The sequence below is a fragment of the Puccinia triticina genome, chromosome 1A (assembly GCF_026914185.1).
Source record: "Puccinia triticina chromosome 1A, complete sequence".
Lineage (NCBI taxonomy): Eukaryota > Fungi > Basidiomycota > Pucciniomycetes > Pucciniales > Pucciniaceae > Puccinia > Puccinia triticina.
Genome location: NC_070558.1, coordinates 557,977 through 571,326, shown reverse-complemented (window position 1 = coordinate 571,326; position 13,350 = coordinate 557,977). Strand labels below are relative to the sequence as shown.

Sequence of the window (13,350 nt, the reverse complement as noted above, 5' to 3'; positions counted from 1 at the left end):
GGTGCATAAATGAAGCGGGGACATGTCAAATACAGAAGAAATGGGGTTGGTCCCCTGCATATGCAGTGGAGATAAGTGGGTTGAAAGAGAGTATGTGTTTGGATGGGGCTGAGTAAATTTATACTAGGGAACAGGGGTCTTGAGGGCTGTGACAGGTTGATAACTGGGGCTGGCCGTGTGATGGGTGTCCATGAGGGTGTAACTTCCAATCCAGAGGGGTTCCAGTGATGCTTCCATTGGGTACTAAGTTTAAGATTGGCCGTAGAATCCATTACTGATGTCTGTTTGGCGGTATCTTGAGGCCTAGTACGAGTAAATCTGTAGACAAGAAAAAACTTTTGATTTTTCACTTTTCCGTCTACCACACCGGAGATTCTAGTACCAAGGTTGGGTTTGATTGCTAGCCGGGAGAGAAAGAGTTCTCTTGTAAATCAGGAAAAATAAACTGTCACTAGACTACAGGTAACATCAGCCTAAGTCCACTGAGCTACCCACCATCTGCAAAGTTGGCCAAATGGACAGCCCCCTGTGGGAAACAAAGGGGCCATTTTAGCCTAGTTGTGGTAACACCAGAGCTGTCAAAAAAGTGACAGTCATTGTTGCTTGATTTAACCTGATTTCTGGTGATAATTTATTTTTCCTGGTGGTAAGTACAACATTGATAGTCATGGAAGAGAGAAATGAAGAGAAAAAAGAAAACAGTCAGTATTGCTTACCTAGCTGGGAGAGAACAAGTTCTCTGCCGGTCTGGGGAAGCAAGAGCTGAAGACTAAGTAATCGGACGCGCAAGGGGATAACAGCCCCCGAGGCCTCTTGTGTGAAGCCCTCTACAATAGGGGGGCTTTACACACCCTACACTTGAAAACTTCTGGACGTCCATTGAGTGGAGGGTGTCATCACCTAATGACCATATATATATTACCAGCAATTGAGTGGAGAGACATCCTCAACTAAATGACCACCCTTAAGGGCCATGGAGTTCAGCCTCAGGGATTCTCCACTTTCTGAACAGGTGTACCAGCCATGAAGTGGAGGGATTCTCTAATTGATGACCAGTGTATGCCCACTATCTAGTGGGGAAACCCTCCACTTGATTGCATATCTCTTTTCTTGGAAAATCCCAGTTCAATAGGGGTGTTCAAAGTTGACTGCATAAAATTATAACACCATAAATTCATAAAATTTTAATCTGAAAAAAATGTGTAACACCCAATCACTCAAAAAAGAGCAACAATTCTAAAATGGTACATAAAAAATGATCACTCAAAAGTGTTATGATTTTATGATTTTATGATTTGAAAAAAATATGATTTCAACTTTGAACACCCTTAATGACCATTTCTACATGTTGGTCAGTGAGCCGGGCCTTTCCCAGCTTTACTGACCATTGCTCCGGGAAAGTCCTGACTCAATGGACAGTACATACTGACCATCAAGCTTCTCTTTTCTGAGCTGGGTGGCCAGTATATGCGGGATAACAAGCTCCAAAAGGCTGTCTCAATGACCAGGGTCATTGAGCTAGGGCCTCCCTCCTTTGATGAAGAGTATTTACTTGCCATTAAATTTGAGTTCAGAGTGGCCGCGTATTGATGACAAGGGCATTATGAGGGCCAAGCCCGGCCTCTCCCAGATCAATGACCAGTTTTTGATAGCCATTGAGTTCAAGAAGCCCTATCCCAATGTAGGACTAGTGGTAATGAAACCCTTTTGCTGAATGGTGAAGGGTATGATGGAGGTGCAAACTCTTCCCTTCTGGCTATCAGACAACAAGGGCCACCAAGGTAAGCTTGAATGAAGTGATAGGAGTGGTTGGCTCAAGATGAGTTTGTTTGATTGACAAGTATAAGGCTTTAATTTCCAATATGAGGGTTGTAATAGTGTAAGGGTTACAAGTTGGGGGAACTGTAACTGGTGAGTGATGAACTGAGGAGAAGAGAACTGGGTGGAGGAGGAGCTTCTTTTGTATACAAATGTGATATATTTTACCCTCCCCCTCTGAGGGGGGCGCCTGGGTTAGGGTTTCAGCTAGACTGAAAAGGGGGTATGTGGCATTTTAGCTGGTAGAAGTAGGTACAAATGATGTCATAATATGTACAAATGATGTCATTATATTTCAGGGGTACATAAATGATGTCAGAAGGTTTGAAGTGTTATACAGATGCAGTGAGTGCGTAAATGAAGTCTGAGGCTGCGGACGCAGTGTAAAATGATGTCATAGTATGCAAATAAGGGAATACTTGACACTATGTAATGACGTTAGTCTAATGGGTGGATGTATGTTTGCATCCTGTGATATGTATAAGCGTAATGCCTTGATTCCTTGGACTTGAGGCTGGTGACAGGCTGGTGACTGGGTGTGTTGAACATGTGATAGGTGTTTGGTGGGGTCCAAAGAGGTCTAACCTCCAATCCAGCGGGGATCCAGTGACACCTCCAGTGGGAACTAAGGGTGATATTGGCTGTAGAATCAATTCCTGGGGTCCATTTGGTGTTACCTTGAGGCCTAGTATGGTTAATTATATGTATTAGAAAGAAATTTTGATTTTTCACATTTCTGTATACCACACCAATGACCAGCACATTGTGAGACTCAACCAACAAGAGCTCCTTATATAGACAAATGTGAGGGAAGATAGATACAAGGAAGCCCCTGGATGAGGCATTTTAGCTGCAGGAGAAGTTGAATGAGTGAATGTGGTTGTTTGGAAATGTACATGATGTATCAAAAGTATACAAACCTCTGAATGAGTGACTATGATTGGTCAGAACATGAGGGATTTAATGATGTCACCTGCGGCTTTCAGTTGTGAAAATCCACTAATTTAGAATGTATGTTATGTACTATGCAGTGTCAATATGTATGTGTCCTGTAGCTGGGTTGTGTATGTAAACGTGATGTTGTAATAGGAGGTTAGATGTATATGTAGCCTGCAAGTGTAACCTCTAGTCCTGTAGAGTCCTGTCCTTGTGCCATATTACGTGATTCCTGATGAATAGTACGTAAAGAAAAGAAAATAAAGAATTTTTTATTTTTCTCCTGATAGTGTCACCTTTTAGATTACCACAACTTACTTGTCAGCCCTTGACTACCCACACGGGTGTGCGAGGGGCTAACACCCACTATTAAGTAACCCAAATAGCACAGTCAGCGCGCGCGCTCCAAAGATAAGAGAGCGCATCCAATACAACGTAGATATAGTGACCTGAGTTTAGTCCAATTGATGTTCCCTTTATAGCATAGCTTGAGAAAGCCAGACCTCTCATCCGCGGAATTCATACAAACCGCGGAGGGTTAAACCGTTCATATATAAATCCTAAGGTCCAAGTGTCAAGAAGACCTTTTCCTCCTTAGATTTCCAGATACCAAGCCCACCAAGATTGTAGTCAACTTACTTCATAAGTAGTCTAAAATTGGGGCTTATCTACACCGAGATCCTTAGTTTGTTTTCCACTTCTATCAAACTTCTTCCTTTCCAACCTTGACTCCTATCAGCTCCATCTCTCATCTCCTACATCTTATCCGTACTCCTTGTCAAATCCATTAAGGCCGAGTAAGTAGTTCCTCTTCAGTTCAGCTATCCAATATCTCAGAGAAACTCTTATCCCAGCGGTGTGCCAGACCTGGTAGTATTCGCTCTACCAGCCTCCCGTGCCACGGGACGGTTTTCATCTCTCTATATCATCAACTTTGGTACTTATAAAAGTACCTTTCTATTTGACGGACTACCACAGAAGAGGTACCCGCTGACATTACTGGTAATTTATCTGGGCTTTTCCAAGCTCAAGATTCAGTACATACTGGTAATTGAGCCTAGAAAGTCCAGGCTCAATGACCAGTATTTTGTAGTGTTGATTGAGCGGGGGATTTCCTAGCTTGATGACATAAAACGGTGTACATTGAGTCCAGTTTATATAAGCCACTGGTCAATTTCCACCCTGATATTTGCCCAAACATCAGGGTGGAAATTTCACAAAAAATAACACTTCATAGGGAAACACAGGGATAAAAAGCAGATCCACCTTTCCACCCCACCACCCTAGCTTACTTCTGCCTGGCTTGAAACTTCCTGACATTTTGTTCATTTTGCTCACAACATATGTGTACCACTTCCATCACTCCAATGCCAATGATTTTGATTGGTACCATTACCGCAGTTCCACAATGCATCATCATTATCTTGCTACTGAAGTACCATTTGATAAGAGCAATCAAAACAACTTTGCTTCACAATACACATGGACACAATGGTGGCTGTGATGTAGGAATGCTAACTAAATTTAAAAAAAATGCAAAAAGATTCAGGGAAAAGGTGTGAATATGAGCAATCTACAAGAAAAAATGTGTGACTTATCACCATGAAAAAACTGAGGGGAGTAGGTGGTAGGTGAAATGAAGCTAAATCCAGCCTTAACCCCAGCCATAAACTTATTCAAAAGTGGTAGAAACCCCTGATGATGGCAAAGGGGCCATTGTTATTCAAGGTGAGTGATGTTGGAGTATGGCTGGAATTTCAGCATATTTTACTGAATGTCACCTGAAACCTATTCAAATCAATTTTTTCATGGTGTATATTGCTGTGAATTTATCTTCATGGGCATTTCAGAATTGACTGTTCAACTTGGATTTCTCAGGCCAGCCTTTGAATACTTTCTTCCACTGCTTCCAGGATTACTGAAATATTGATGCACCTGTTGATATCCACCAATCTACCAACAGTGCAAAAAATACAACACATGCATTTGTATATGGCATGTATTGTATTGTATTGTATTGTATAGCATATACATTGTATTTGTATTGTATTTTTTATTCAATATAATTATGGTGTTCAAAGTTGGTTTGCATAATTTTATGCATCCATAAATCATAAAATCATAAAATCTTTTTTGCATGGTATATGACTGTCTGAGGATGTAATAGAAAATTTCCTCACCAAAATATCTTTATGATTTTATGATTTATGCGTGCATAAAATTATGCAAACCAACTTTGAACACCATAAATACAATGTATTTTTTGCATAATGTATTGCCCTGCCCAAATTTAATAAGGGGATTTGGATTCAAAGTTGGCCAATTGCAACTTGCATGCACTTTTTGAAAGTTGGTGTTCAAGGCAGTTCTTGATGACCAACTTGCAAAAATATGTTTAAGAAGGCTTAGGGGGCTTAGTACAATGTGACCGGCATGCAATTTTGCAACTTGGTGTGGTGATTTATATTGGTAAGTGTGCTAGAATGTCCACTTGGCAATAGCACAGGCGGGAATGCACAAACAGCTGAGCTCAGAGTGCATTCAGTGACATAAGCACGGAGGATGATGTCAGAAAAAGCTTACGGAAAGTCGCATGCAGACAGAATGCATGGATTGTATGTTGAGAGGATTGAGGACTGCGGGATTTGGATCAGGTAGCGGACCGGAGCAGACAGGTAGGGCTGGACTGTGGCAGACCAAACAAGGGGGCTGATAGCAGCGGCGCGTCAGCAGGTGAGCCAGGGCAGCTGAAGTGGGTTCCTCTAGTGGGTAGAACTGGGGCGGAGGTGCTAGTGAGAGACCAACTGAAGGGGGCAAGGCAAAGGACGTGGGAGGTCAAGCGTTGGAGAGGAGTGGAGCCTGGGAAAATGATGTACAGAAATTGGGCGGAGATGACAGATTAGTGTGGGAAAGTGTCAGATTGCAGGATCAGGTGGGAAAAAAGATGCACGTGGAGGGAAGGAAGGGGGTAGAGGCTCATGGTTTCTCTTCTCTTTTTCCTTTTCATCGTCTTACTTACTACTCATTATTGTAACTAAAACCTATGTACGTAATAGAGTATTAGAAGAGTTCCATGTGACCCTCATTTTGCTTACTCGATTGATTGCCATTGTGGACTTGTGCTTATGGAGTGCAGAGCTTCTTCACTTGCGGATTATTACGCTATAGATCAGGCTCATTGCGGAGTGCTGAAGGCTAGCAGAAAGTAGCAGTGCGGAGCCAAGACATCAATAATCACTCAGCCCGGACATATATATATATATCTTGAAGAAGGCAGAAGTGTTCATTTCTACACACTTACCAACTGAAGGGATTTCACAGGAAGACCGCAGCACGAATGAAGGAACAGAGATGAGCCTTTGGGCTCAAGAGGGGACAGTGAGGAGGAGAAGCTCACCGGATCGGCGCGGAAAGAATGGAGGAAGAACCGATGATTGATTTCAGGTTTGTAGGCTATGTTTTAAGTAGGCTACAATACAAGGACCAACTTGTGGTTGAGAGAATATTGAATATGAAAGAAGACAATAGAACCTGATGGAAACTCAGGATGAGCAAACAGGTGACATACAACCAATCACTAACAGAGCGCCCGCACCAGAGAACACAGTAGAAGGAAAGCAATACAGCTAATCTAGGCAGGGATCAAAGTCACAAGGCTAGTACGGCAAGATAGCATGACCAAACTAAAAGGAAACACAGGTGGTATGAGCATAAGTAGAGATGATGATGTAGGCAACAAGTAGCTCAGTGAAAAGAAGGCAGAGGGAAGATTTGAAAATCCAACACCAACCTTTATTCTCACATTGGTGTTCAAGAATAAACTTGTACACTGACTTGCAAAAGTGCATGCAAGTTGCACTTGGCCAAATTTGAAACCCCATAATATCTTGTCAATTGGCACAGTCAATACATTTTTTTGGAATGTATGTTTTGTATTGCATTGGTTGTCCAGGACAAATGTAGTACAAATACACCAAGACATTTTGTATTCAAAGATAAATACAATACAATGTATATGCCTATACAATACATGTATTACATTTGTTGCACCATTGAATCTATCCCCCTTTTGCGCAAGAAGCTCAATTATTTTTGCCCCTGGCCACTGCACTTTTCAGTGTGGTGGAGGTCAAGTTGTCAAAATTGTTCTATGTTTATTCATTGGAGTGTAAAAAACAAATTGAAGCCCTTGCAGATCTTATTCAGACCTGATCAAAAGCTCAAATAAATCTATTCCAACGAGAGACTCCAAACTGATTCTGCAGCTGGGCAATGATATCTGCAGATCTCAAACAGATGTCTTCCAATCAGAACTTCTCAAAGCCCCTCAAACAGAGGATCCGGGGTCCCGCGGAGCGGCTTCGCCGCCGATGCAAACCTCTTGAGAATCCGCATGTTGGGGATTAAGGGAGGCTTAGCGGCACCCCCTAATAAAACTTCTTTAATTGCTAAAAAAAGGGCCTGAGAACCCGCACATTCTGATCTTGCAAAGATTATCCCACCCAGCCCCTTCCCGGTGCAAGAATGCCTCCTCGGCCTTCAGTTACCCCTCCCAATGGCCGCCGATGTAATAGGTCATAAAGGGAGAAGACAGTGGCAATTGAGAGGACTCTCCTCCTCTAGATGTGCAGTCGGACCTGCCATCAAAGGGAGTGTTTACTCCATTTGATGGCCAGTCTCCTTGTCAAGCATGTACAAGTGCCAAGGATTCTGCCCGGTGGGAACGAATCATTCTTGGCAAGCATATATGGTATTCAAAATTGTGTATGCCACTGTTTACATAAAATCATAAAGCCCATTTTGGCTGGGAGATGTCAATGTGCATAAAACTCAAAGTGACATCTCCCAGCCAAAATTGCAGTTTATGATTTTATGTAAAAAAATGTTATGCAATTTTGAATACCATAATACCAGCGGTGGGTAGTTACGATATGCTACAATAACCGCCGTTATCTGCGTAGCGTAACGCTTGCCGTTACTGCGCTTAGGGGTTAGCGCTCCTAGTAACAACTAGTTGTAACCCCAGGCCCGTATTGTAATGGGCCTGATTTTTTTGGTACGTTAATTGTGTTACTAGTAGCGTAACACGTTAACCACTGGTTAACGAGATAAAGAGGGGGAAATGGCCCCCTCTGGATCATATGCAGTCCGATATCTGCCCCTCCGTGCGGGCAGATATTGTAACGGATGTTAAATGCCATACATCCTGGGTGTGCAATATTGTAACACACTTCTGTTACGGTTAACGGTAACGGTAATGAGAGAAAAACCGTTACGATATTGGTATGTTACCAATAACCGTACCGTAACTACCCACTGTTGATAATATGTGCAGGCGATTGCCGGGGAGCAACCCCTTGGCAAGGATGTAGACTAGCTGGTGAATTGTTAGGAGCAATATTCCCCCCGGGCCCGGCGAGCCAAGTGAATTACAAGGAGCAATATTCTCCCCGGGCCCGGCGAGCAAAGACACCTTCCGCTGTCCGGCCAGCCAATACACATAGCTGCTGTCCGCCTGGAGCAGCCTTCCTTGGCTAGCAGGTACGGACTGCTCCATGGTGGAATCCTTCCCGATGTGCAGGTGCTCACCAAAGAACACTCATCCTGGTGTAGATAAGGTGTACCCGCTGGCCAAGCTGCAGATTCCATTTATCTTTTTTTACACAGTTGTTGTACTGGTGGAGACTGTTGATGATTTGTCCTTGCAACTGGCTCTCTTTTTGGAAGTAGAGAAGTTTTATTCAATTCCTCCAATTTGGAGTAAGCGGGAGTAAAGTTACTCCTTGCTAATCCTGGGAGTAAGCGCTGCATGCAGACACTCCTCCCCACCCAAAAGTATGCTCCAAACACAGCTTACATAAGCTGTAGGTGCATACCACATACTTACACGTTGGAGGCTGGGGTAACCAAGGTGGTAAACTTGCTTCATCTGAGTTTATCAGTAGCTATGCATATACTAAACTTGTACATATATGCATAACTACGGCTGCGGCAACCTTGTACTTAGTCTAAGAGCATCAGCATTGGTGGCTAAGTTAGTATGGGCTAACTAGCTTGGATTATGCTCGGAACAAGCTAATCCAATCAGCCGACCACATGGGTGGGGATTAGCTGTCGGAGGTTATGTGTTTAGGTGCCAGTATGTTATGTGTTTGGCACCTAAACACATAGAGCTCATGCTTATGAGCATGTTGAATATGCATTTTGAGTTTAATCCCAGGATTAGTGGGGTCTACATGTAGACCCCACTAGCTCCAAACGGAGCTCCGGGTCAAGTTGATCCCGAGTTGATCCGAGCCAATGCGGCTGCGGGGGTGGACTAAGTGCCCTAATCCGGGCTGACTTAGTGCCGAATGCGGATGCTCTAACCAGTGCGCCCGGTACCGGCCCTCTTCTCTTCTTCACCGAGATTGGACCGATACCGAGCGTACTTGTGCTTATGTACCTGTGACGCATATCTTATCGTCAGGTGAGTGTAATCAATACCAAGATTGGACCGATACCGAGCGTACTTGTGCTTACCCGTGACGCATATCTTATTGTCAGATTTGCATTCACTCATCCCTGAGTGTCTTACACTTTTTATCCCGCACCAATGCGGTTGCCGGCCGGGATTCCCGCTAATCCGGGAGTAAGCAGATCTGTTACTCCTCGAGTTACACCCGCACCGATGCGGATGCTCTTATGTACCAACAGGGACGTCAAGGTGGAGAACTTCCCGAAATGGTTCAATTAGGTGTCGGGTAAATTCATGGAATCAGAAAAACAAGATAAATCAAGAGGGAAGTGCGAAAAATTAAAAAGCTACCTAAACAAGAAGAATTTTGAGGTAACTTCCGAAACAAAACAAACAAAGCAAGTTGCAAATTGTCAGATGAGAGAGTTAAATTATATCACTTCATCTGTATAAATGATTTTCGGGATGCTGTTCTATTTTCTGTGGGCTAGTGTTGCTCTCCTGATTGCTTTTGCTTTCTTTTGCGGTTGTTATCATAAAAGGGTCCATAGTTGATTGATAAAAAAATGAGACAGAACACAAGAAAGAAGGGGATATAAACCGACTATGGTTCTCAGGAAAGAGTGCATGGAGAAAGAGAAGCTACTGAGATCATAACTGGACTATCAAAGTCCATATATGTTTTCAACTGAGAGCAAGAACGCCACAAGAAAAAAAATGAAATGAACTTCAAAAACCGAATCTGGGACGGATTGTTATTTCTCTTAAGATGATTATCAGTTCATGGTTTCTTGAATCCCTATATTCGCAGAGATGTAAAACAGGACGAATAGATTGGCGCCCATGAAGTGGGGTTGTATATCACTTCAGACATTGCCCAGCCTTGGCAAGGACATTGGTGTCGAATTCGCCCAGGACATTTCCCGCTCTACAATTATCATTATTGACGATGAAAACATACCACCGAATAAATAACGGAACGATAGAAAAAAAAACGTCAACTCAAACTCAAGCTGAATGGTTGAAATTTTTGGAGGCTTTGCGACGTACGAAGAGTATTGGCAGACGTAAAAAGGAGCATCTTGCAACGGCGTTCCGGGAAGATTGGAGCATGTACTAACCGCACAACCAAGACGAGATGTATCTCGCCAAACAACCTCTACGATGAGATTGATGTCATGCATCTAGTCAACTATTCATCCATGAGAAGGAACTGACGATCTCCCCAAACAAGACACATTCGGCTCACGGGTAAAATGAGAATAAACAGGCCGGTTAGGATCGTAAGCCTCACATTCGTTATCGCCGTATACCCAATCCTTGACAACGGACGCGATTGTCGGTTGACCGGCTGCAATATTCTGAGGTAATTGAAGTGAATCAGTTGGTGACCATCATGCCCACCCAAAAGAACCTCTCTTCAGCCTTCTTCTGGGGAATCTTTTCCAAGACTAGATTCACTTCTGCTCAGAAAATTAGCAGAAAACTTACTTCTCCGGCTTCACCATGAGAATGTTCGAAGACGCATCGGTTTGCCCAAGCTTGAGCGGAGGCTTCCAATTTTGAACTCCAGACGAGGTTGCCGACAGAGTACCTCTCTCGGATTTCATTGTGGGCTGCAAGCCATCTAGAAAAAAGTAACCAGAATTCCGATGAGCTTGCTAGATCTGTTGGTGATTCATCAGAGTAAATTGGCGTGTGTCCAACCTGCTGGCGGAATCACCGGACTGGGAAGTAGGCTGTTTCGGACGACGATGGACTGTGCCTGTAGAAATGTGACTAGGTGAATGTATATGTTCAGTGGGACGAATCTTTGATGAAATGCTTGCGCTGTGAGCTGGTGAGATATTGGCTAATCACCTGGGTATTTTCTTGGGTCGGGGCTTGATTTCAATAGTAGGAGAATCGAGCACCGGTTCCACAGTTTTCGTAGTGGGCTTGTCTTTTTCTTAGAATAATTTGCACAGATATTATTTAGGTCTCCTCATGTAAAACAATTATATTTGTTTCGCTATCATGAAGAAATCAACTAACCTTTGGGGACGGGCCGCGAGGGTTTAGTCTCATGCTTTTGGTTGGGAAAAGGTAGTTTGGAATGTTGTTCTGGTGTTTCGACCGACTTTTCCTTTTTCTGAGGTGGGGGATTGGGAGATTTCTCTGTGGTCTTCTGAGACGCCTGCGTGTTTTTAAGCTTTTGTGGGACTGGTGAAGCTTTCGGGCCTGGAAAAAAAAGACAGTTTAGAAACTAATACCCAAATGTAGGAACATAACAGTTCCAAAATAGATAAAATTCAGACAGCAGGAACTGACCATGAGGGGTACAGTCTCTAGCTCTAAGAGAACCTGATGGCTTGGTAGAGATTGTCGCACGATGGTGGATCACGCTAGGAAATGGTGAGAGTTTCTTGAGTGATTCTTTCGCAGAGGAAAATCGAACATTCTGAACAACTAGCACTCACTTCTCCTTTACTGTGGCGGGGTCTACTCTACCCGAGATAGGTTTCTTTGTACTTTTGCATGGCGGGGTCTACACGCATGGAATCGTGTTTCCTGGCCTAGTTAGCTGCTATATCAGGCGGGCAGCCTTTAAGAAGGACTGTGGAATATAAATGCAATGGGTCGCTTACCGCGCATTTAGGGGCTGTCTCGTCTTGCTGGGTGGAAAGGTTTTGGCCGGTATCCACCGCGCGTGGTCTTAGGCGAGCACGAGACCAGAGCTCAGCTTGGTGCTGTGGGTCGGATGCTTTTGAGAATGAAGAGGTAATATGAAACAAGAGGATTATAATGATCGATAACCACAGTGGGTGTTTGGCTGAAAAGATTGTCGGTTTGCTACTCTGGGCTTTTGACGGTGTGATCAAATCCAGGCGCAAGTTGGGAAACTTAGTAGGACTTCGGGAGACTGAGGAATGCAAAACCATCGTAGCACCTTAGCTGGGGGAAAAAAACCCCTACAAGAGAGAGGATGCCTTGTAAGGGCACCTCAAACAGAAGCACAAGGACAAACAACCCAACCCCAGAGACAAGCAACTACAGCCGTACACCGCGGGGCGTGTTCAGACGCCACATGGACCCTGATTTGCGCCACCATGTCGTACAGGTGACCCATGGCGATGTGGCGCCCCCCTCTAACTTAACTGGTACAGCCTGGGCTGGCGCGAAGCGCGACCTCCAAAGGAGGAACTTGGGACTAGGGATGAAACCGGGTCGGGTTCGGGTCGGAAAACAGTGCCCGAACCCGACCCGGATATAATTGCGGGTCGGGGCGGGTCGGGTCAGATTCAGGTTAGCACTGCCCGAACCCGACCCTGCTGGTGATGAAATCGGGTCCGGGTCGGGGCGGGTCGGGTCTCGGGTCAGGACTCGGGTCATTATTGTGTGGATGATTTTGCGGAGTTTTTTGCGGAAGAAGGTAGATATCCGGGAGCAATAGTCGACGGGCAAAGAATTCTGGTGATGGTGGGCATCGGGGAAGGCATGGTGGATCTGTTGGAGGAGCTCGGCCTTAAACTTGCCGACGGCCATGTGCTCGAGGGGGGTGAGGCCGTGGATGAGCAGATGTAAACGGGTAACCAACAGCGAGCTGATGAACAGCGCGAGCACCCCTGTGATTATTGCTGCTGAAAGCACCTCCCGTGCTGCACTTTCCACCAACTTTGCCATCCCTCCCTCGCCTTGGCCCCCTTCCTCCATGCCTCTCAGCTCGCGCATTCCGAATGGATCACTCCTTGTTCCTTTTGCACTCTGTCTATCTTTGACTAGCTTGACCGCCATGACTATAAAGCCCGTGACACAGTACATGAACGACCATTGCAGGTATTCAAAACTGTGATAGTCGCGTCAGTTTGGTTTGGAGCAAAAGAGCTACCTCTTGTAGACTGACAGGAGTTGTAATTGTAGGCCCCCACACATCTGCCTACCCATGGACAGCTGTTTGTAAAGAATATCAGAGCGGGATGTGCATGTGGACGAGAAAAGTGAAGTCGTGTGGTAACAGGCCGGTAGCTGAGAGCCTGAGTAGGTAATTTCAGTGCTGACAGCCCCAAGAACTAGTGATTGGCGGACCAATGGGAGCACGGCGCAATTGATACAATTAAATGATTATGAAATAAAAAAATGTAAAAATAAAAAAATGTGAA

The 13,350-nt window shown here is 44.5% G+C and overlaps 1 protein-coding gene across 1 annotated transcript; it reads right to left on the bottom strand.

Moving 5' to 3' along the window:
* Positions 1 to 10,072: 10,072 nt before the first annotated feature.
* PtA15_1A78 (uncharacterized protein) lies at positions 10,073 to 12,985 on the bottom strand (the record flags this gene model as incomplete). The annotated part of the gene is made up of 11 exons (XM_053165853.1): positions 10,073 to 10,139; positions 10,262 to 10,370; positions 10,461 to 10,572; positions 10,703 to 10,838; positions 10,935 to 10,976; positions 11,072 to 11,159; positions 11,246 to 11,431; positions 11,522 to 11,595; positions 11,671 to 11,738; positions 11,839 to 11,940; positions 12,650 to 12,985. The coding sequence occupies 11 exons, from the start codon at positions 12,983 to 12,985 to the stop codon at positions 10,073 to 10,075; spliced, it is 1,320 nt and encodes a 439-aa protein (XP_053016295.1).
* Between the last annotated feature and the right edge of the window lie 365 nt (positions 12,986 to 13,350).